The sequence below is a fragment of the Hippocampus bargibanti genome, linkage group LG19, assembly GCF_051943395.1.
Source record: "Hippocampus bargibanti isolate YZ-2025 linkage group LG19, ASM5194339v1, whole genome shotgun sequence".
Taxonomy (NCBI): domain Eukaryota; kingdom Metazoa; phylum Chordata; class Actinopteri; order Syngnathiformes; family Syngnathidae; genus Hippocampus; species Hippocampus bargibanti.
This window is the reverse complement of record NC_142752.1, coordinates 8,465,478-8,489,090: the sequence shown is the minus strand read 5'-3', so window position 1 is coordinate 8,489,090 and position 23,613 is coordinate 8,465,478. Positions and strand designations below refer to the sequence as shown.

Genomic DNA, 23,613 nt, shown 5'->3' with positions numbered 1-23,613 from the left:
TTACACAGTCCCCCAACTGCCGAGTAATGTCCCCCATTATTAAATAAAACACCTCTGCTGAAAATGAATTAAAAAAAATGTCATGACAGCAGGGATCTGCTTCGTGTCCGGAATGCATAAAATATTGGGACACAGAAGGTGGTTTTAGCGCCAGTGGAAAGAGTTCAAGGGGGAAGTGGGCATATGTTTCCTCCAAGCTCCACCACCAGCAGGTCACAGGCAACAGCTAGAGGGCTGCATTGTCAATTATTTACTCAGAGTCCCCATTGTAGACTTGCCCTCAGGTCAGGGGAGGGATGGAGGGGGGAGCCTGGCTTTGCTTAGGGCAGTTATAGGGGGTAAAAAATATATTTGTTTTTGCAAGTTGTATTATGTTTTGTGGTTGATTTGGACTGTTTCGCTTGGCTCATTGAATGTATGGCTTTAATAGTTTCGCATTGCAGACATTTACAATTCACAGCAGCAAAGTTATGACAGGAAGAGTAAAAGAAAATAAGTAGAAAAACAAAATACAGGAGGGGCTGTAAAGGCAGCCACTCTCGCGGCGCCATATTGAAGTCAAAATAACTAAAAAACAAAATAACAAATAATGTGACACAACACAAAGAGAGAGACAGTCATTCGATCTTTAGCACTTTCTGTACCCTCTTTGTTGCATGAAGTAGTTCTAGATGAAGAAGCATCAACTGATCAGCTGAATTACGAATTTCATTAGAAACTGAATGAAAGTTGGCAATGAGCGCAATGATCTACCCGTGAGGATTTATGCCTGTGGTCACCAGTTAGCTATTGGACATGAGTAGCTGCAGCGTGATGAAGACATCCCGCTGATTGGGACATCTTTGAGCCATCTGCCCCCGGTGGTTAGGTCGCCAAGCGGGCTTCACAGAAGGCGCGCCAGAGAAGGACTGTGACTTCAAACGAACCTTGGGATTTGCTACGACCCTAAGAGACCTTGGCTTTTTTTATGCCCGTGCGCTGAGAAAGACGATTATCCAAACAACAGATGGAATGAGAATGAGACAATGGTTGGGAATAAAGTGAGTTTTCATTGCCACTCTATTCCCTTTCCGAAAACCTAAAGAATACGGTCAGGGTCAATGTGGCACTTTCACATTATGTCTCTTGGCACCAAAGGAGAATATAACACACATAAGTGCTAACACACACGCACATATATTGGATTGGATTAGCCTTTTCAGCAGCAAAGTTGTGGAAGGAAGAGGAAATGAATGAAAGAAGTGAAAAAACAAAATACAGGAGCTGCTGTCAAGGTAGCCACTCTCACGTTGCCATCTTGAAGTCAAAACAACAACAAAAAAACATAACAAATAATGTAACACAACAAAAGACAGACCGTCATTCAATCTGTACCCTCTTTGTTGCATGTAGCAGTTTTAGATGAAAAAAAGCGTCATTTTCACCAGTGGAACAGAGACATCATTGCGGAATGTGCACGCCTGCCAAAAGCTAACTGTTGAAAGCAAACACAAAGCTGTAGCATCTATTGACGAAAAGAGACGGTCTCACATCTCCTGTTCCACGTAAATCCGCTTCAATTCCAAGCAGCTTTTAAGATTTTAAGATTGAATGACTGTGTGTGGGATAAAAAACAATCCGTATATGTTCCACACAACAAATCAAAGTGACAAAGGAAAACACAAAAAACAACACAAAAACCACAAAACAAGCAAGGCTCGTGAGACCACTTTCTGACGGCTGCCTACTCAAGGCTTCATGCACACACAGTTGCTACTGAAAATGATTATTAAGCTGGCTCGCGATGTTTCACTCTCGCCTCACCTCTGTGATTAATGGCTGACTGGTGTGACCGTGGCGGTGATTTAGCAATATATATAAATTCCAAAGTGCTGAGCCATCATTTGATCCACCCACCATTAACGCTTGTCCCTTATAAAAAAAGATGAATGATAACAAGGTGATGCTCAACTCTATCGATCGGGGCCCAATTAAAATACAGCCAATCGGTAGACGACACGGAGAAAGTTGGTCGCCGGCGATTGCTCTTACGTAACCGCAAGTGAGAATCAACTCCAAAGTGACGATTATTAGCGTCGCGCCTTTAGCGCCTGCGTCATTTAAATGACTCACACTTTTCAATCAATGCGATGAGTCACTTTCAGGCGTGTTTTTACTGCCAATTAAAATCAAAGCGCTTTCTCTGAGAATCGTGGTAGGAAAATACTGTTTTGAAGCGCTTCCTATCTCGGGCGACTGCGGATGTGGCATCATTAATCGGGAAGGAAGTTAGGATGTTGATGAAACAGAACCACATCGTGATCGCTGGAGCGACAAAAAATAATACAAGGAAAAGGAGAAAAAAGCAATATTAAATTGGGTCGCTTCAATGCGATGACAACCCGTTTAATTAACACATCATCTTCAATTACAGCAGACGACTGAGAGGAAAAAGGGGGTGTACCACAGAATCTTGGCCGCCCTCGTTACCTCTTGTTCTCATCTACAGGCGGTTTCCGTGGTAACAAACCCGGTGGATCGCGTACAGCCAGGCATGTGTCAAGCCTGTCATGGAGGAAGAGCTGTTCGCTGCCGATGCGGGTGTGATTGGTGATTTTTTTTTTCACATATAAATAATTAGAGTGCCAAAAAAGGTCAAATGAGGTCAACTGACTGGATGCAGACAAGGTTTCGAAATAAACTGAGAGGCTACTGATTGTAGAAAAGGTAGCCATGATAAATAGTAAATGGACACTGTACCACAGTGGTGGGCCGTCAGAGCCAGCAAAGCATTCTCTGCTGGCCTAAAAATATCTGAATCACAGTCTATGTTAATTATATTTTGTCCAGGATTTTTTTATTAAATAATTCCACTTTTTCTTTCAGCTTGTGCTGCTTCCATCATTTGTTAGCAGGGTCAGAAATCTACCTGGACGCCTTCACAATCAGGTCTGCAGGCCCTGGAGCATAAAAATCAATGTCGATGAAACTGTTGCTTCAACTAAACAGAGTTTGAGTTGGCAACCCAAGGCCAGCTGGAAGGCACTGGAAACGTCAGTTTTCGCAAACTATGATGGGCCAGTCACATGATTAGCTAGTCACTAGCCAATCATATTATCACTAACCGCTAGTGATAAGTGCATACTGGCCAGAGCTAGCACACTGTCTCTGTTTCGAGCTGCATAAGCAAATACAGTAAAGTCTCGTTATATCGATATTCTCGGGAGTCAGAAAAAATATCGATATAACCGGACTATCGATATATCCAATCCTGCGGCATGTAAATTTTCTCCTTGTGTTCATAGAAATAGTATTTTAATAAGCAGTACTATCGATATAACCGATATCGATATAACGAGACTTTACTGTATATTGTATTGATTTAATAGTGTTTTTGTCAACCCAAAATGGCTAAAGGAGGAGAAGAAATGGATTTGGTTGCAGATTTGCTCGTAAAGACATTTTCAAGATGGACTTTTCAAGAATAGATGGACATCATTAAGGTTGGACAGCTCCGAAGCTAGCAAAAATTGCAAATAATATTGCAATTTTATGAGGTTATCATGAATCAACACGTTCATAAAAATGTGAACAGTTTAATGACAGTATTTCTCAAGTTTCTTCAAGTTACAAGTTATTTCCTGGCTAACGACATCCTCTCGTGGACGTATATTTAATCACACCACACTCGCAGCCGTGGATTGATTCAGACATAGCATTACTCAAGGGCTAGGGTTGACATGCACGGCCTACCACTGCTGTCACAAATGTTGGTCCAGATTTTTCAGAGCTTAAAGAACTTGTCACCCGTCCGCAGGTAAGAGTTTAGTGCAGAAAATAGTTTCTTCTACCTTATGGTGACAGAGGCTTATAAAGACAGTCAGCTTTGAATAAAATGCTGACTTTCAAGCCACTGTATTTGTTGCTCAGCTTGTCCCGGACACTTCTGGCTTATTGGATCATCTCCAAGGTCTGCCAATGTCAACATTTGCTGCGTTTAACAAAATGTCACATCTGATTTTATCGGCTAGAGTTTAGACGCTGATAGTCCCTGAGGCTGGCACTCATGTTTGATTTCAGTTTCAGAGACGTTTGCAGAACTTTCTGACCTTCATTCGGCAACACTACATTTGGCCTTCTGTGAACTCAAAATCTATCTCAAGCGCTGTTTGTGAATTGTCTGAGAGGTTTACTATGGCTCACGGTGTATTTACATTGTGCATTTTGGAGCGCCGAGACAAATCAATCGTCACATGGCAAATTGTTCACAAAAGGCTTAATGCAGCTTATGTGTTTGGAAAAGCAATATCCTTCTCTTCTCTTCCTTTGGAATACAAGCTAAGATACTCTGGAAGTTCAAAGACAAAGTAACGGTCTATTAGAGGCATTCCGATTGGGAAATTGGGAGGGGGGAGGAACAGATGTGCCATTGTAGTCTTTTGGACTTCTTTTTCACAGAGAGAGCAATCTGTGTCCATCACTGCGCTCTCCATTTCATGTTGTTTGGTGGATCAGAGAGTCTAAGAGCCGGCTAGCTCACCTCCCCTTCGACTTCTCGCCAGGCGTTAATGGCACGCAGCGCGAATTAATCGGAGCCATTGATCGAAGAACTAAGCCAAAGCCAAACTGGTCTGTCACGCTAAGCTAACCTTTTACCCCGCCATTTCTATTCGTTGGCCGCTTTCCCAACAGGTGACGAATACTTTTATGGAAATCAATAATCAATGCAATCTTTTAATGCAAGGGTGTTAAATTCATTTTTTGCAGCGGGCCACATGGTAGTTACGCTTTACTTTCAGGGGCTATTATGAATTTGGAGAAACCATTAGCATGTTTAATCTTTTCCACATCACATATAGAGCGCACGACAAATTCATAAATAACTAGTTTTCAAATTTGAAGTTAAAAATAATGACTCTTATTGTGGTTTACATGGGACAATTAGAAATTTTGATTTGGACTTCAGCAAGCATCATGGAATTTCACAAGTTTGATTTGCTTTCGCAGGCCGAATAAAATGACGTGGTGGGCCAGATTTGGCCCCCAGGCCTTGACTTTGACACCTATGCTTTAATGGAACCGGAGTTCAGTCTAGAAGGTTGAGTGTGATAGTTGGGCGTATTTTATTTAGGGTTGGGTCTGCGAGGCTTTTCATCGTCAGATGTTAATCAATCATATAAATGGGATGTACACCAAAAAGGCACCACAATTCGGAGAAACGTATCATATAAGATGCAGCCAAGTAAGTACATCGCCCCTGCATGGCTTTAATGATTTTGGCGCTAATCCCGTTGTCCTTGCACTTATGACTGTTAGCCCCATTTAACGACGGCTACCGACGCATACCGAGAATAGCAGCATGACATCGTCATGATATCATCTTTCTCCACACGCGCCTTGAGGCAGCTGCGGCGGGACACATACGGTGCAATGCGGTGTGTTGCTCTGTTCCTTGTATGTCACTAGTTGCAAAAATGGGTTTTTAGCTTCAACGTGCGACCATGAGATGACATCATGAGAAAATAACAGCAGAACTGAAAGTAGCCCATTGAGGGCTTTCATACTCTAAATGAGTTAATGGGTGGGTTGGTCTGTTGACATTTTTTTCAAGTGCGAATCAGTGTTTTTCCAACAACAACATACCGAATAAGTCCTTATCGCCGCACACCTCAATGCATGATTGGAAAATTACACTTTGAAAGTATGTCCAGGTGTATGTCTTGATTTTTCCTCAGAGTGAATAGAACACAGACGAGGCTTTACCCGGTTGAGGGCCTGCTGGTCTTTACCCAGATCCTGTTACAAGGCTGCAGACACACAAGTTTGAGCCGCATTTAGCAGCAGTCTACTGGGGGTGAGCTGTGAACTGGCTTTGTCGGGAAGCCATACTGGGCAGCCATTTAACTCATTCATTGCCATTCACAAATTTATTCGGGAGTTGAAAATATGACATAGAGCGCCATTCCCGAATTTGTTTGGGTATTGATTTTTCATGCTTGGGTGCCAAAAAAGCGCTGGCCATGGCCTCTGGCAATGTTTTTCTTTTCCACAAGGGGGCAGCATTTGAAAATGTAAATTTCTCCACTGCGAGACTAATAAAGGCAAATCCAATCCAATCCAATCCAATCCATTTCACCTTAGTCCATGTTAGCGCTTTGTTCCAGCTTCAGTTGTTGTTAAAGCGCATTACTTCCGGGTTGAGTGAACGCTGGCGCGTGTGGCTGCTGCCGCTGCTCACACACAGAAAAACTTATCCTGTGACTGTAAAGTGACCGTGACAGTTTTGAAAGGCGCTTATGAATGAAATTATTACTATTCTTATTCTTATTATATGTATGTAATGCATTGTATTTTGGACAGCCACCCTCATTTCAAGCTCATATAACTCCAGACCCATATAATGTAAGAATTCACCCTTCCTTTCTGCTGAAAATCTAAGGTTTCTAACGCTGTATTGAATGCTTATGTAGTCCTAAAACTCAATACATAGGTATAATCTAAAACTTAAACTAAGCAGAGTAGCAGAAACGATGCTTTTGGAGAACTTGGCCACATAAGCAAACAAAAATGAAAGTGGCGGCATGCACGTCGTCGCCACCGCAGCGGGAACATTCTGTGACGACCACAAAAGCACTAAAAATAAACCACAGAGTTGGGGAAATGAAGAAAAGAAGACAACACGTCCCTCTGCCTGTCTGTGATTGACACGGAGATCCACCCTGTCGTACAAAGCGTTGCTCTGACAAGCCACCAATCTAATCAGCGTAAATGACGGCCGGGTGGGTACATGCTAATTAGTGCCGGCAAGGACATAGTCACTCATCTGTGTGTGTGTGTGTGTGTGTGTGTGTGTGTGTGTGTGTGTGTGTGTGTGTGTGTGTGTGTGTGTGTGTGTGTGTGTGCGTGTGTGCGTGTGTGTGTGCGTGTGTGTGTGCGTGTGTGTGTGTGTGCGTGTGTTTACTTACAGTCACTGACTTCATCAGGTTGATCAGTTTTGAATTTTGTTTTCCTTATGTGATTTACTAAATGATTACTTTTTACAAATGTATCTTCTTCCAACATACACAAAGTGAATTGGAATTACAATATACAGAATTTGAATTATTATACATTCAAGTGCCAGGGTTTTTGTCATAGTCACTTAAATTCCACGAAATATTGACTTTTAAATAAACATTCAATACAGCGTTAGAAACCTTATACCACAGGTGTCAAATTCAAGGCAAAATCCGGCGCGCCACAACATTTTTTTGGCCCGCGAAAGCAAATCAGACTTGTGAAATTCCATGATGCTTGCTAAAGTCCGAACCAAAATTTCAAATTGTCCCATGTAAACCATATTAACAATCATTATTCATGACTTCAGATTTGAAAACTAGTTATTCATTAATTTGTTGTGCGCTCTATATGTAATATGTGGAGGGCATTAAACATTCTAATGGTGCGCCCAAATTCATAACGGCCCTCAAGAGGAAACCATAACTACAATGTGGCCCGCTTCAAAAAATGACTCGGACAGCCCGGCCTTAGACTCTCTTCTTTCATCAGAAGAAAAGAGTTAATTCTTAAGTTATATGGTTCTGGAGATATATGAGCTTGAAATGAGGGTGGATGTCCAAAATACAATGCAATACATACACATTGGTTTATATAGCGCATTAGCTGAAGCTGGAACAAAGTGCTAACATGGAACAAAGGGAAATGCAGACCCTTGTGGAAGGGAAAAATAAATTGCCAGAGTCCATGGCCAGCGCTGTATTTGCACCCGAGCATGAAAAAAACTCGAACAAATTCGGGAATGTCATATTTTCAATTCCCGAATAAATCCGTGAATGGCAGTGAGTGAGTTAAACACCGCAATGTTCACCCAAAACAATGTCATATTGTCGGAGGAAAAAGAACATATGTTGCTCAATTTGCATCAGTGTTGCAGTAATGAGAAAGGATCCACTACTTTAACACGCGTGGAGCGACATAGGTATAAAGCGCATACAATAACAGTCATCAATGCGCCTCCATCAGGCTGGGGAGAGTGAGTCACGTACGAGCAGCGACCGCTCGTAGTTGAGGGGGCGCGGAGATGGTGGCAAGCCAATGAGACAATGAGCCACATTGTTTTGCCGAAAAAGTAAAAAAAAAAAAGCAAAGTGAGATGCAGCCATGACTAATTACACGCTGCCTGTGGAGCGTGACTGCGCCCGACTGGGGGCGCAAAGCTGCAGGTTGCCATGTTGGTTTGAGGGCAATTTGGCCGCCGTAGAAATCCACATAAAAACATTAGAAATAAATAAATGGGGATGGAAGAAGTCTGTCCCTCTTACTCGCTCACTCGCTCGCTCTACTTCCACTCGCGCAGAGTGATGATACATTGCCACTATCGATCAGTGGTATTGATTTTTATCATCTCAAGGCAACATTTTTAAAGTGGGTGTCATTCAGCTATGATATCAAAAAAATGGCAAGCAATTTTGTGGGGGCATTTTGCACTCCGCACGCCTGAAAGAAAATGACTGTAATTTAAAAGAAAAAGTACAATCATTATATATATTATATTATTATAATAATTGTTGAATATTTAAAAAAAAAGTGGATTGGATTAGATTTGCCTTTATTTGTGTCACAGTTAAGAAATTTACATTTCAAAGCAGCAAAGTGATGGAAGAGGACAAGAAAAGAAAAGGAAGAAATAGAACAACAAAATCCAGGAGCTGCTGGAAAGGCAGCCACTCTTGTGGTGCCATCTTCAAGTGAAAAGAACAGAAAAATAAAATAATAAAATAATATAATAATAATAATAATAATAATAATAATATGACGACACGAAGATCAATCCTAAACACTTTCTGCACCTACTTTGTCATATGAAACAGTTTTAGATGGAAGAGGAGAGGATCAAAGCATCCTTTTCATCAGTGGATCAGGGACGTCATGGTAAAATGTGCGTGTCTGCTACAAGCTATATGTTGAAAGCAAACATGAAGCTGTAGCATCTATTGATGAAAAGAGACTGTCTCACATCTCCTGTCCCACTTAAATCCGCTTCAATTCCAAGCCGTGACAGTTCCACATACGCTTCGGACTTATGACTTTAATCATCTTGACCTCAATGTGCTACATCCTTTCACCTCGGTTTTCCCCACTTCCTTATTCTGCCGGCCTCACTCATCACAACAGACAGCTAGTCTCCATCTCGCGGTAATGGATTTCCGAGACGTCGGCCATCTTAGCCGTCACATGCGCCGTTGAGAATAAACTGTAGTGCGTTCAGTCTTTTTGTCCATTGCAAATTAATACTGGAAACTTTTTTTGGGCTCACCTTTGGAGTTTTGGTGCACTTTCCATTGCGGGCATCTTTGATGTAAGCTATGTCCAGTAAGTCGGTCTCCTGCAGGGGACAAAAAAACATCACAGTCAGCATCGTCGTTGGAAAGAGTTTAAGAATGTGCTTGTCACATGTTAATTTTGTTGCCGTTTGTTCAATAAAAAGGTTTCCTGGGGGCGTATCACATTAGCAAGCTGCTTCCTGTCCGCCGCCGTTGTTCCTCCGGAATGACATCAAAGAGCGGCCCTTTCGACATAGGCAATTTGACTCAAACGCTTGCACTATGCAAACTGGGGAGATTTCATTGCTGCCCGTCGCTTGTTCTTGTATTTTATGAGCAAATAGAAAAACACTTTTTATTATTTTTTCTATTGGTAATGTCTTGAGACACTGCGAGGTCGCTCGTTTTTTCTTGTGGCCAATGCTTCCCAATGGAAATGTTCTATCAGCTTTTTCCTTGCGATTTTTTTTCGTGGGGATTAAAGATGAGAGGATCACACAGTAATTGATGCCAGCGACTCGCATGCGACTTATATTGTTCATCAAATCACGTGCGCCTCGCCTCCTTCCGCCTTTTCAAAGTGCAGCGGCCAGCATAAAAATAAATACGTACATAAATAACAATACTTTAAAAAAAAAAGAACTGAAGACCATTAGCCTACGCGGCAGACCTGGGAAGCGAGCAGCGGTACCAGCTGGGGGCTGGGGGGAGAAAATAGTGAAATTAATGACCGTGCTTAACCTCCGACGACCGCGGGCGGTATTGTCTGGCTGCGGATCGCCGTGACGTATGTGCAATATGCTGCTTTTGTCGAATGGAAAACATTTATTTTTGTTGTTGTTGTTTAAATTCGCAACAAGAACAACCTTGTCCGGATTTTTTGGAGGGAATTCATCACAGATGCACAAGTATTGGTACTCGATTCACTGTTTGACTCCATGTTTTAGCTTTAATGACCATACAGGCGTACATACTCGCGTCCATATATGTAGGTGCTCCAGGCAGCCGAAAATAATTGAAACAGCAGTTGCCAAGACCCGTAAAATTGGCACTTGACAGCCAGGAAACAGGTGGCGCTCGCACGGGGAGTCAGAGCTGCTCAACTCATCCACACGTCAGCTTGGTAAAGAACAACAGGGAGGCTCAAGTCTCGGGTGGCTGCTCAGAGTGCACACAAACACGTGGGAGGAGAGCGGTTGCGCTGTCCGTTCCACTGGATGCCTTTGTGAAAGTCAAAAAGACGGACGATTGAATTATCTGGACGTTATAGCCACAGATTGAATATTTAATGAGGGTCAAGTGGTAAAAGATGGCGGCGGGAAAAGGAAATGAGGGGAAGTTAGAGACCGTTGAGATAAAGTGCAGATTGCAATTGCATACTGAGCTGATGATCCATCATATCGGGTACCGACACGCTGTGATGAACGGCCAAATTGCACGAAAAAAGGGAGGAAATGGGCCAGTAACTTTGTCTCGTCTTGTCTTTCTCTTGGTAAAGGGTGAACAAACACCTTTTGGGGGTTTCTTGAAAGGCGCCATCTGGTATCCACGTTCCTCCGGGCCAATCAAATGAGCACAAATGCACAGACATACTCCGGCTCCCGCACTTGACGGATGGAGAGCGGCGAGGGACTGCGGAAGGCAGAAGAGTGCACTTCCCGTTTGACAGATAGCAGAGCGGCGAAGGTTGACAGGAGGGAAAGCAAAACTGCGAACGCCGTCCGTCCATCACGCCGCTTTGTTGCATGACGTCCCTCTCCCCCATCCCCTGACGTCTCACCTGTCCCCTGGGCGGGCATCTGTCTGCTTCACTGAGATTAATGCTCGCCTGCCATCGTGGATGACAGCGAGCATCTCGTCAAATCAGCACCGGATTCCTCCGTTTACAGTTTCAGTTATTTATCTTTGCATCGTCAGTCCTCTTTAGTCTGATCTTTCAATCGTTTGAGATTCTTTCAGGGTTCATAGTAAAAGATCAACTCTCACAGTCCTTGCAAATGCAAATGGGGAGATCTGTGTAAAAGTGGTTTTCATGTACCATTAGTCTTAAAATGCCCTGCGTAGGCATCCTTGACTCTTGACTTTACAATTAGGTGACATACTTGCACATTTTTACTTCCCTGGATAAGGTCCAAACACAACCTTCATAAGGTACCCCAGAGTCCAATAATAGGCACTTTGGCGAATGCATTTGCGTAGATTGTACCTTGAGGGCTGAATTTCACTCTGCAGCCGTCATCAAAATTACATCATTGTCTGCATATAGTCCAGCAAGATTCCCGAATGCCCACACTCATAGAAAATGTACATCCTTGGAGGTTGTATATTTTGTTTTCTACCCTACAAGCCTCTTTTCCATTTAGACTGCAACGGCGACATCATAGGCGCTCGCATAGCAACTCCGCAACCGAGTCCTTTGAGGTTCAACAACATCGGCATATTTATAAATATATATATTATGTATGCATATATAGTATATAATAGCCCGCGATGAGAAGAAAGGAGCTTCAGCGCAGAGCACATATGTATCTCTTTTGTCAATGGATGCTACAGCTTCGTGTTTTCTTTCAACATTTAGCTTGTAGCAGACCTTCCACCATGACGTCTCCGATCCACTGGTGAAAATGCTTTGAACGTCTCCTCTTTCATCTAGAACTGCTTCATGTACTAAAATGATTGTCTTGTACTCAAACATCATAGAGTACATGGGGAAAGTTGTTAAGATGGCACAACTGTCCACATTTTTAGGTTCCTTTTTTATTATTTTGCTTTGTGTTGACTTTTATGTGAAGCGCTTTGTTACAGCTGCAGCTGTTGCGAAAGCGCATTGTTTGTTTTTGACTTCAAGATGGCGGCGCATGAGCAGCTCCTGCTCCTGTATTTTGCTTTTGCTGCTGTGAAATGTGAATTTCTCCATTGTGAAATGAATAAAGGCTCATCTAATTTAATCTAATCTAATCTAATATTTAGGCCTCAGGAAAGCGATAACAAGAGTTCAAAATTTACGCGAGCGAACACAAGCTCCGCAGCCTCTTTTCACATGCTTGTAAATGATTAACAAGGTCACTCAATGGAGGGGGGAAAAACTTGGCTATGGGTTATAATGCCTACTTGCTATCCCACTCACCACTCAACATCCATCTCCTCCCGCCATGATGGCGTTAAAGACCTTTTCTACTTTCCAGTCGCCCACTCGAGCGGTCGGCGCTCATTCGTTGATGTGCGGTGGGAAACAAAAGGAAATTGTGGGAAAGCAAAAATTGCTAATTGCTCGGCACACAAATGGGCCTTGTGAAGTGGAAGCCGCTTGCCACTAAGCACTGATTGCCATCGCGATCGATTCATTCTGCATTTCTGGAAATGACATGGACATTTGTCATTTCTCTCTCTCTTGTTATTGTGCACCGTACATGTATCAAATTATTGTCATTCTTCCAATTTTTTTGTAATAAAAAAAAAATCTACATTTTGTGACGCAATATAATAATGACGTGAACGTCTGCAAAAGCGTATTCAGCTTTATTTTATTTTTTTTAAGTTGGATGCTATGGCAACCACATTGAAATGTCAGTTTAGGAGAGTGAGCCCTCAGATTGATTAAACCTCATAGCTCAAATCCAGTCCTGAACGATTTTAATGAATCCAGACCAGCTGACATCAACGATTTTCAGAGATCAATAAATGACTGCATACAGGTAAAGGCACTTTAATTAGGAACGGATAAAATAGGGATAAGATGCATGGAACTTTTTTTTTCCGTCATCAGGCAGTAAGGCTGGGTGAATCCATTTTATCGATTGTTTATTTTTCAAGATAATTAATTGGGTTTTTGGGGGTGGGGGGGTGGAGGGGGGCAATAGCCAGAAATAGAAAATCTCTAGTGGACTGCTTACACAAACAACGTAGATATGAGGGTGGAATTTGTTTACCAAAGAATTCCGTGGTTTTTTTTCAACTAATCTCAACCACTTTTGAAAAAATGGAACTAGTGATTTTTTTTTTCCCTTAAAGGACAACCGACATCACTTTTTTTTCCTAACTGACATCAGAAAACCGTTTTATAGCATCTAAAATACCAAAAAACGCAGTCAGTATGATATTTTTTTTCAAATGCAAAACACCAATAAAAATGACTTAAAGTCTCCAAAATCTACAAAAAATTGAGCTGCGAATTGGGCATTTTCAGAAAGTCCTGCCCCCAATGTGTGACGTCACGCCAAGATGTCTTGCATTGCTGGAGAATCAAAACAATGGCTTCAGATTCGGAGAAGATGCTTTCTTGTTACATGTCCTGTTATGACTATAATTCAAATAGTTCTGAAGAGGAAAGCTCTCATGTTTGCAATCGATTCAAGAATTTATTCCGTGCCATTTTGAGGCAACATAAGGGGGAAATGGATCACCAAAAAAGAGGCAGAAAATGGCATCCAAACTCCTGTGAGAAATTAATCAGCCCGTTTCCACAGGCTGATAAATTCCTTCCATGGAGCTTGGTCGCCCTCTTCTGGCGGCTTTTTGGTGCAACATGTGACGTCACGTACGGACTCGTCACTAACTCAAAAACAAGACTTCCTGAATATTCAGCGCGAGTCTTAAAACGTAAAATATAGCTATATGCGGTGAATCTTTGTAAAATACACTTAGTAGAAGTCATTTGAAGCCGTTTTACAAATTATGGACACAACTTGTCCGGAGACGTCGGTTGTCCTTTAAACTAATAATCACTCCAGTTACTACTCGGGAAGCAATAAACGTGTGCATCAGTACCTCACGTAAACGATTCTTTCTATTTTCCATTAACTCATTCAGACGAGGTGCAAAAATGTGTTTTGTCATTTTCACTCAAATTCCAGGAATCCACAGAATATTGAGTTTTAGAACTACATAAACATTCAATAAAGCGTGAGAAAACTTGGATTCTCTGCTTTTATCAGAAAAAAACAGTTAATTCCTAAGTTATATGGGTCTGGAGTTATATAAGCTTGAAATGGGGGTAGGTATACCATGGGCAAATGCGACCTCCTCGTGGGAAGGAGAAAACATTGCCAGAGGTGTGACGAGCGCTTGATCGGGAAAACTTCGGGAATGGCAGTGAATGAGTTAAATTCCGTTATTATCTCCCCACAGGGTGTCAGATCACAAGCGCTGTTGACTACCGAGGTTACGTAAAGGGGTTCTCAGGACTTCTGTCTTGGAAGCTTTACAGACACCTCACAGATGCGTACAATGCAGAAGGAGGCCTGGGAAGCATCAGAAGCCTTCTGGCGGTAAACCAGAAGAAATGCCTTTGGAGAGTGGAAACAAAAGATTTGCATATTAAATGGTGTTCAAGAGTGTCGCTTGGTGAAAATGCAGGTCCGGGAGGAAATTTGTGACTTTTCCCTCAGTCCCTCTCAAAAGTCGCTCTCTGTTGCAAATGATGGAAAAGGGACCACACCGCGCCAGGCTGGAACTTGGCTGCGATGGCAAATTAACTTTTTCTTTCGATTGGCTGCAGATTTATTTCTGCTGTTGTTGCTCGCTTCTCTCTGAGTGCTGACGGAGAGAGTGGCGCAACAAGCTAGGCGATCAAGGAAAATTGCAAAGCTCGAGCGATCTCGCGAACGTGTATTGCAGAGAAATGGAGATGGACAGTGTGGAATAGACTACCCGTCACTCATACCCAATACGTTGAGCACTTATTGGGGTTTTACGTTGACACACAGTTACGTCATTTCAAAGCCTTTTCAAGCTTCTGTTCATTGGCTAAGTAAGGAAACAAAGCACAAACAACACCTTCCAATGATATGATTCTCCGAACGAGTGGTATTCTCTGGGAAACAAGCTGCCGAGCGAAATAGAATGTGACATTTGAAAAGGTGGCCTGAGAGCAGTCGCATGGCAACTCCAGCAAAAGGACGGTTAATTTTACGCACCCTGTCCACTTTGCTGGCTTCTCAACACCGCGGCACTCATTATTTTTAAACTCCAAAAAGAAGCACCTGTCCTTAGTCCGAGGTTGGCCGGCTATGCGGGTGTGCAGTTCATTCGGTACACCAGGACCTGAACGATACCCTCGCGCAAGCGTGAAAGTATTTTAACGGCTGTGAATACTGAGAAAATACGCTTGGTTTCACCGTCATTATTCCTGACTACTCCACAAAGGAAATGTTATATGTGATCGATAGTAAACAACAGTGAACAGACTATTAGACCGTTTACAAGGCAAGTTAAATCTGCAGGCCCTCAGTCAGCACGGTTTACTGGTGCAATTGTGTTGTAGCTCCTCAAGGAATCTCAGGAATGCTTTTACTCTGTGGGCCATTACGCCGGTCCCCTCCCGAGAGCCGCATAACAACTGGCCGTCGGGCGGCGTTGCCCCCATGTTTAAAATGACCCGCTCAACAGATGTGCTGCGAGAACACGCGGCGGCTCTGTAAACATGAGGCAACATCCGCAAAGACGTGCGGCAATTATACATGTCCAAAAAAGATTTTCACCGGTACCAGTAACGCCGGTTTTGAGGACCAGTGTTAAAGCCACAAGAGAGTAAATAGGGGTCCATAGGCAATGATCCTAACACAAACTGAACATCAACGAATGAAAATTAATCTTGCAATATATTTAAAAATATACCGTATTTTACGATTTATAAGGCGCACCCAAAAGCCTGTTATTTCTTCAAAAGGTGACCCTGTGACTTATACGCAGGTGCGCCTTATATGGACAGTAATATTGAGCCCCAACGGGTCTTGCAACTCCTGTCAGCAGCAACTCACTCCATTTCTAAGAAGTAGTGGATAACACCAGCTTCGACTGTTGCGTCTTATAAGGTGGTGTGCCTTACATTTAGAAAACATTTATATATTTATATATTATATTTGGAAACATTTTTTCTCATTCATTGGAGGTGCCCCTTATAGTCCGGTGCGCCTTACACAGTATATGGATTTTTTTTGAAAATACACCATTCATTGGGGGTGCGCCTTATACTCCAGTCCGACTTATACATCGGAAAGTATGGTAAGTCTTGACACAATAAAAAACATATTAAAACGTAAAACATACGTTTTTGCCCAACAAAAGCATTGCCGGTCAATTTTAAACAAGTTCAAGCAAATTGCCTGTGGCAAAGTCATTTCCAGAAAAGACACGCATTTGAATAAAAAGCAATTTGCACTTGAGCAATGCACCCCACCCTTGAGCAATGCACCAAACAGACCTTTTTGTTGATGTACACTCCAGTGCGTACGTTACAAGTGACCTTTAGCGCATGTAGCGGGTGTAAACACAGTGTAAAGCGCCTCAGGTGGTCTAAGATGAAGGTTGTTCTTGTTTCTTCACGGTCTCTATCTGAAGATATTCGACAACAAAGGCCCCCCTGACTATCTTTGTGCTGCGTGCTAATACTAATTAACGCTCAGGGCAGGTTAAGTCACATTAGCAGGCCCGCGCACATATCCGGATGCCCTTGTGAGGGCTAAGATCAAATCAATGAAGGCTATTTCATTGTATGGTATCCAGTCTATCCTCCTCTTTCACCAATGAGTTTTACAGACCTATTACAGACCGCGCTGACAATCCAAGAGCGTGTTTGGAGACTTTTGAGAGGAACAATAGACAACGCTCGCGTCTCACGGGTGTCGGGTTAATGCCTTCATCAAATATTTGAATTCAATGTGAGAGAATGTCTCAGCTTTATTCTGTTCTACGGTTAGCCCGTTACCTCCAAGGGAATCAGGTGATAATGCTTTAACTGACAACCATTTCCCAGAAAGACTTTCTTATTGTCGACATTGTATTTGCACTTTAGTTTGCTTGCATCTTTGGTACCTTACCTTGCTCTGGTCAGTCCAGTAGAGGAAGTAGCCTTTGGGGTCAACGGTTACCGTCACGGGGCTCACAGTGGTGGAGTCCTAGAAGAAAAGATGAGCAATTGAGCCCAAGTCTATTTAAGTGTACAGCTGCTGAGAAGGATTCCAAATAAGCTCCACTAGCACGAGTGGGTCCATAAGAGCAATGAATAGACTTTATATTTTACTATCAGCAGAAATAGAGAGCCCCCAGAATTTTATTTCACTCCAGGCCCAGTGGAGGCATGAAGCCATTATTCTATTTTTTTCCACCTCAGTTGACTCCAAATTTTGGGCAGACACACAATTCTGACTGTGCGGCATGCTGGATATTATTGGTTATAGCTATATTAACTCATTCACTGCCATACATGTGCAAACATGTGTCCACTCCAGTGCCAGGGTTTTTGTCATTGTCACTCAAATTCCAAGACCGTCAGAAGATTGAGTTTTAGGACTCTCTTCTTTCATCAGAATAAAAGAGTTAATTCTTAAATGATAAGAGTCTGGAGTTAGAAATGGGGGCAGCTGTACAATATTAAATACATTTGGTTTATATAGCGCTTTAACAACAGCTGAAGCTGGAACAAAGCGCTCACATGGAAAAAAAGGGAAATGGTGCCCCCTTGTGGAAGGGAAAAACATTTGCAGAGGACAAGGCCAGGGCTTTATCGGCAACCAAGCATGAAAAAACAAAACCTGAACAGAATTCGGAAATGGCGCTCTGTCATATTTTCAATTCCCGAATAAATTATTGGAATGGCAGTGAATGAGTGCAAAAATAAATAAATAAATAAATAAATAAATAAATAAATAAATAAATAAATAAATAAATAAATAAATAAATGGACACAAAGAAGAAGTTCGCCCAAATATTGTGTCCTAAAGTTTGGTGACGGCTATGCTGCATTCTTGAGAAAAATGTTCAAAGTAAAAAACAAGCTTCTAACAAGGTCTCGATCACGACCTTTGCCAGCATCTGTTCTACGTCGCATTTCAGGTGAGACCCCATCTGGAGCTGCTGGTAGGGAAGGGAGGGTGGCATCAAAGGCTTTGATATTAAAAGGGTCGGAGGGCACAATATTCTATTAGCTTTCTAGTTCCAACCTCAGTAAGACGATGTGGTAGAGTTGCGGCACTATGGCAACGCTTTCCCGCTTGCTGATGCCGGCACAGCAACGGTGGGCATGACGGTAATGGCTGAGTCGCATGGCTGCACAATCTTGACAGGCAAGAGACTTATGTCGACAACAAATGCGGCATGCATGTTAGATATGCACTAGACGTGTGCACTCAAGCATAACAATTGGCAGCCAATACAATTTTCCTCAAGCAAAAGTCGATATAGGTTTTATTTTTAATACTACGGTCACATTGATCAATTGTTATTCAGATTGTTCTGGCCTGTTAAATTTAGAGAAGGAAAAGTAAAGTGAATGCAGAGGAACCTCAGTGTAATAAGCGTGGTGGATTTTCGTGGATGTTTGTTGGCTCGCAGGCGCAAATAAAGCCATACTAAAATAGATGCATGGGCAGTTCTTATATGGCGGCGATACAGGAGGTGCAGTGTATCTACGAAACGAGTGACGGCCCTGATTGATTTGTATGGTTCAGTTCACTCATTCACAGCCAGACGTGTGCAACAATGTGTCCACTCCAGTGCCAGGGTTTTTGTCATTCTCACGTAAATTCCAGGACCCACAGAATATTGAGTTTTAGGACTACATCAACATTCAATGCAGCGTAAGAAAACTTAGACTCTCTTCTTTCATCAGAAAACAAGTTATTTCCTAAGGAATATGCGTCTGTAGTTATATGACCTTGAAATGAGGGCAGCTTTCCAAAATACAATGCAATATACATATATTGGTTTATATAGCGCTTTAACAACAGCTGAAGCTGGAACAAGGCGCTAACATGGAAAAAAGTGAAATGCTGCCCCCTTGTGGAAAAGAAAAAAACATTGCCAAAGGCCATGGCCAGCACTTTATCGGCACCCAAGCATGAAAAAAAACAGAACCCGAACAAATTCGGGAATGGCACTCTAATTTTCAATTCCCGAATGAATTTGTGAATGGTTAATAAAATTGTGTTAATTAAAATATCAACTCCGAATATTCTTTATGGATTAATATAACATACACAAGCACGCTATATTGTGAATAAAATGTCAAAGTCACCACACGGTTCTAGTTTCTCACATTTACACTAGCGAGCCAAGGCAAAAATAAATCTAAAATATCTCATAAATCAAGTTCCTCGCATCTCAATGCACAACTGCGTTTGGGGAAGCACAAGAACAAAACGAGCCGCAATTATCTGCCTGCACAATTTCCTCTTAAGAGACATTCAAGAGTTGCATCTGAAACTACAAAAGCACCAAATTTGATTTATCTCCCCGGAGCTTCAGTATTGTGTTTGTCTGTCCATCTGTCTGCTTGTCTCTGGGTTCTTTCCATAAAGCCACACAAGCGAGTGGAAAGAGGAAGGAAGAAGTGCCAGGGAAATTAAACAAGAGAAGGTATCTGAGCTCATCTTTCCCAGTGTGTTATATTTTCACAGGGAAAAGAATGAGGAGGACATTTTGTACTGGAGAAAAGCCCATAGCCACAAACGGTCAGTACACAAGCATTTAAGGGGTCGGGGAAACACCTCATGGACTTCTAAAAACAAATAATTCCCGAGAGACAAAATCAAAATAATATGATAATCACATGCTTCATTTGTTCCACTTGTAAAAAATACATGGTGATTTTCTCTAGGATAACTATGGTGTCATCAAATTTGGTTCATATGGTTGACAGAGAATTTTGGCGGGATCTGTATTTTCCATTTTGATGTTTAGTCGTGAGCTGCTTTTGCATAGAACAAGAGAAGAAATGCAAAAAAAGGATTTGAAAACAAATCATGTGCATCAATACTTGTTGTATTCTTGTCCTGCTACTCCTCAACACTACTTGCGTCTTCTCAGGCTTGATATGTCATACGACTCTGCTCGGTATATTGCTTTAGTTGAGTATCTTAAAGAACGTGCATTCGATTCAACTACTCGGGCCCCCTAAAACAGGTGCTTTTTTATTTAGGTTCCTAAAAAACATCACATTATAAGAGTCACTGAAAATTGCACATTATAATAAACTCATTCAGCGCCATTCCCAAATTTATTCAGGAATTGAAAATATGACATTTCCGTATTAGTTCGGTTTTGTTTTTTCTTGCTTGGATGCCGATAAAGCCCTAGCCAGACCTCTGGCAATGTTTTTTCCCTTCCACAAGGGAGCAGCATTTCCTTTTTTCCCCATGTTAGTGCTTTGTTCCCGCTTCAGGTGTTGTTAAAGCGTTATATAAAACAATATGTATGTATTGCGTTGTATTTTGGACAGCCCTCATTTCAAGGTCATATACTGTAGACCCATATACATTAGGAAACCTTTTTTTCTGATGAGAGAATAGAGTCTAAGGTTTCTTACGCTGCATTGAATGTTGATGTTGTCCTAAAACGCAATATTCTGTGGGTCCTGCAATTTAAGTGAGAATGACAAAAACCCTGGCACTGGAGTGGACACAGTGTTGCACGTTTGGCAGTGAATGAGTTAAAGAATGTCAAATCCCGTGGTTTCTTGTATTCATTCCAATAAAAAATAGCAATGATGAAATAGCAGCGGGGCAGCTATGGTACAACAAATGAGATATTTCATCAAGTGGAAGAAGCTGCTTGCTGCTGTCTACTTGGCTGTAGGCAAAAGGCAGCAGCAGTAGCAGCAGCTATGCACGGTATATGGCTATTTGCCGGATGGAGAGACTACTCCACTGTGGATTCTTTTGACAGGACACTCGGATGCAATCATGCAATCAATTTTAATCAAGGTCATTTGTCTGAAGCCCAACACAGGCAACGATAACAGAGAGTGGGGTGGGGAGGAAGCTCAGAGAGCGAGGAGGTTAAGGGGAGTATGATGATGATGATGATGCTAATTATGATGACGATTAGTCAACTGGAGTCATGTCGCAGAAATTAATTCAAGTTTAATTTCAATAACATCCTCATGTAGACGCGCTGACTATACTAAATGGCGTGTAAACAAAGCATGCTGCGCTCTCAACACACTGTCACCTCCATTCATCATCCGCCCGAGCACATTGTGTCATAATATTGTCCAATAATTACAACAATAAGAGCAAAACATATGATTGCATGCAGAAACATCACAAATAATTTCTGCTGGTGACTCACATCGTCCCATTTCATGAATTTGTTGCCCTTTCTGAGGCTCTCAGGCACGGACACGGGCTTGAGCTGCAGCGCGTGGACTCCTGGCTGAGCCCCTGCCATCTAGTCCACCACGCGTGAGGAGGGAAAAGAAAAAAAAGTCAGCAGTATTGTTCCTTTAGGGACCACCCGCACCCCACGCCCCTAAAAAGACTCTTTTTTTAAAAAATAATTCATATTTTCCCCCCACAGAAACCCTCAACGCGCCAGTGCGCCGCGCATTGACCGCGGTGTGTGTGTATGTGTGAGGGGGCGGGAAAGTGGATCCGAAAGAGCTTCACGGTCTGAATGATTTGGAAAAACTGGAGTAGGCATAGTGAGAGGGGCAGAGAGGGAGAGGAAAAAGAGAGATGAAAATGAATGATGATTGAAGGTGATCTGGCGCCACCGTGTGTCCAAGGTAATAAGAGGCCATGATTGGTGGTATCTTTGGGTACTAGAATAATACACTATCATCCAAAAACAAACGAGAGTCTCTAAATTTCAAGTGGCTCATTGCACCGCAATAACATTCTTTGTATCGCAGAGGATAAATAATATATGCCAGCGAGGAATGTATTTGGATTGGATTAGCCTTTATGAGTCTTGCAGCTGGAAAGCCGCTGGAAAGCCAACCACTCTCGTGGCGCCATCTTGAATTCAAAACAACAACAAAAAACAAAATAAATAATGTGACACAACACAAGAGACACACAGTCATTCAATCTTTAGCACTTTCTGCACCCTCTTCGTTGTACGAAGCAGTTCTAGATGAAAGGAGGATAAAAGCATCCTTTTCACCTATGGATCGGGGACGTCATGGTGAAATGTGCACGTCTGCTACAAGCTAAATGTTGACAGCAAACATGAAGCTGAAGCATTCATTGACATCTCCTGTCCCACGTAAATCCGCTTCAGTTCCAAGAGCGACAGTTCCACATACGCATCCACGGTCTGCGCTGACGCTCCTTCTGATCGCGGGCTCCTCAAGCATTCATCCACCTGCAGACTGTCGAACAGCATCAACCTTTCTGCTGTCCAGTGATGACCGTCAAATGGCACAGACATTCCTCCCAATCAAAAACTGTGCTGGTATATTCATGCTACCGAAAAGGCGCACCCGCTCAGCAGTGTTTCCTACTTCATGTTATCTTTTTAGACTGGCTTTTGCCCAAAGTGTCCTAAGTCAAAGCAGAGGGCATCCAGACACCCAGACGAGCTAAAAAGTTCGATGAGAAGAAAAATAGATTTGGGCAGGCATGTCAACCAGAAAAAAATTGCCACTCTACACAATCCTGCAATGAAAATAGTTAGCAAACAACGTTTTTCTTTGTTTTCGTTGTTAATCTTTTGTCATCAAAAAAGGTCCATAAGCCTCGCCGGTCACCATTTTTACAGTTAATGCTAATTGCTAACAGGTGACGGACCGCCACATTATTTGTTTTGATTGGCCAGTGACCTGTCAATCATCTTCCAACTGTCTCATAAATCTTTTTTTTTTTTGTAATTCACTGTGGATATTTGATAGGTCTGCTTTTCCCCAGCAAGCAAAAATGTATTCAGAACAGGAAGATTCCACATAAAACAATTACGCTTGTCTCCTTGTCAAAAAGTGACAAGTCTGTGACAGGTCATCAATAAACCAAGTCCAGTAAACAACTGGTGGCCTCACTTGACTTTCGGCCTTTTAAGTTTCCTTCTCCTTGACTACACTTTAAAAAATCCAGTGAGTCATTGGCGAAAAAAGTGCGCCTGAAGGGCTTTAACTTTGCTGCTTAAATTAAACATGAGCCACCACCGATGTGGCCACCAGAAAGTTCTCCATCGTTCCTCAAAAAAAACAAAAAAACATGATTGTGGAAGGGCTCGGGCAAGTTGTCAAATCCACGGTGACAGGTTTCAACTTTGGTTCTTGATGGAGTGTGACGGCATTTGAAAATGGGCTTTGTATTCAAAGGGCCTCCAGATGACTCACACCCTTATTAGGGTTGAGAATACGCCGGGTCGAGGACACGCTCCTGTGTTTACACCCCGAATGAGTCACTCTCGGTCATGGGTCTTTCATGTCTGTCGAGCACAACGTACCCGGGAAAACATGGTGGGGATGAATGCAGTCCTTTCTACGGCGTGATGCCACCGCGCACACTTGCCACCATCTGTCTGTCTGAGGGAGTCGGGCTGGTCTGGGGGAGTCTGGGGCGATGATGTTAAGAAGGCCAGTTTTCTTTCA

General features: G+C 42.4%; 1 protein-coding gene across 2 annotated transcripts in view; it reads right to left on the bottom strand.

The window, feature by feature from the left end:
* The window catches only part of plcb1l (phospholipase C beta 1-like), a 59,082-nt gene extending 37,409 nt beyond the window's left edge, over nucleotides 1–21,673 (bottom strand). For both annotated transcript variants that reach the window (XR_016118442.1, XM_089021904.1), the window contains exons 1-3: nucleotides 21,369–21,673; nucleotides 17,120–17,197; nucleotides 9,296–9,364 (exon numbers count right to left, since the gene is read on the bottom strand). Coding sequence is in view for 1 of the 2 variants with exons in the window: in XM_089021904.1 (XP_088878030.1) it covers nucleotides 9,296–9,364; nucleotides 17,120–17,197; nucleotides 21,369–21,467 (246 nt within the window). In the remaining variant the exon portion in view is untranslated. The remainder of the gene's footprint in view (nucleotides 1–9,295; nucleotides 9,365–17,119; nucleotides 17,198–21,368) is intronic.
* Between the last annotated feature and the right edge of the window lie 1,940 nt (nucleotides 21,674–23,613).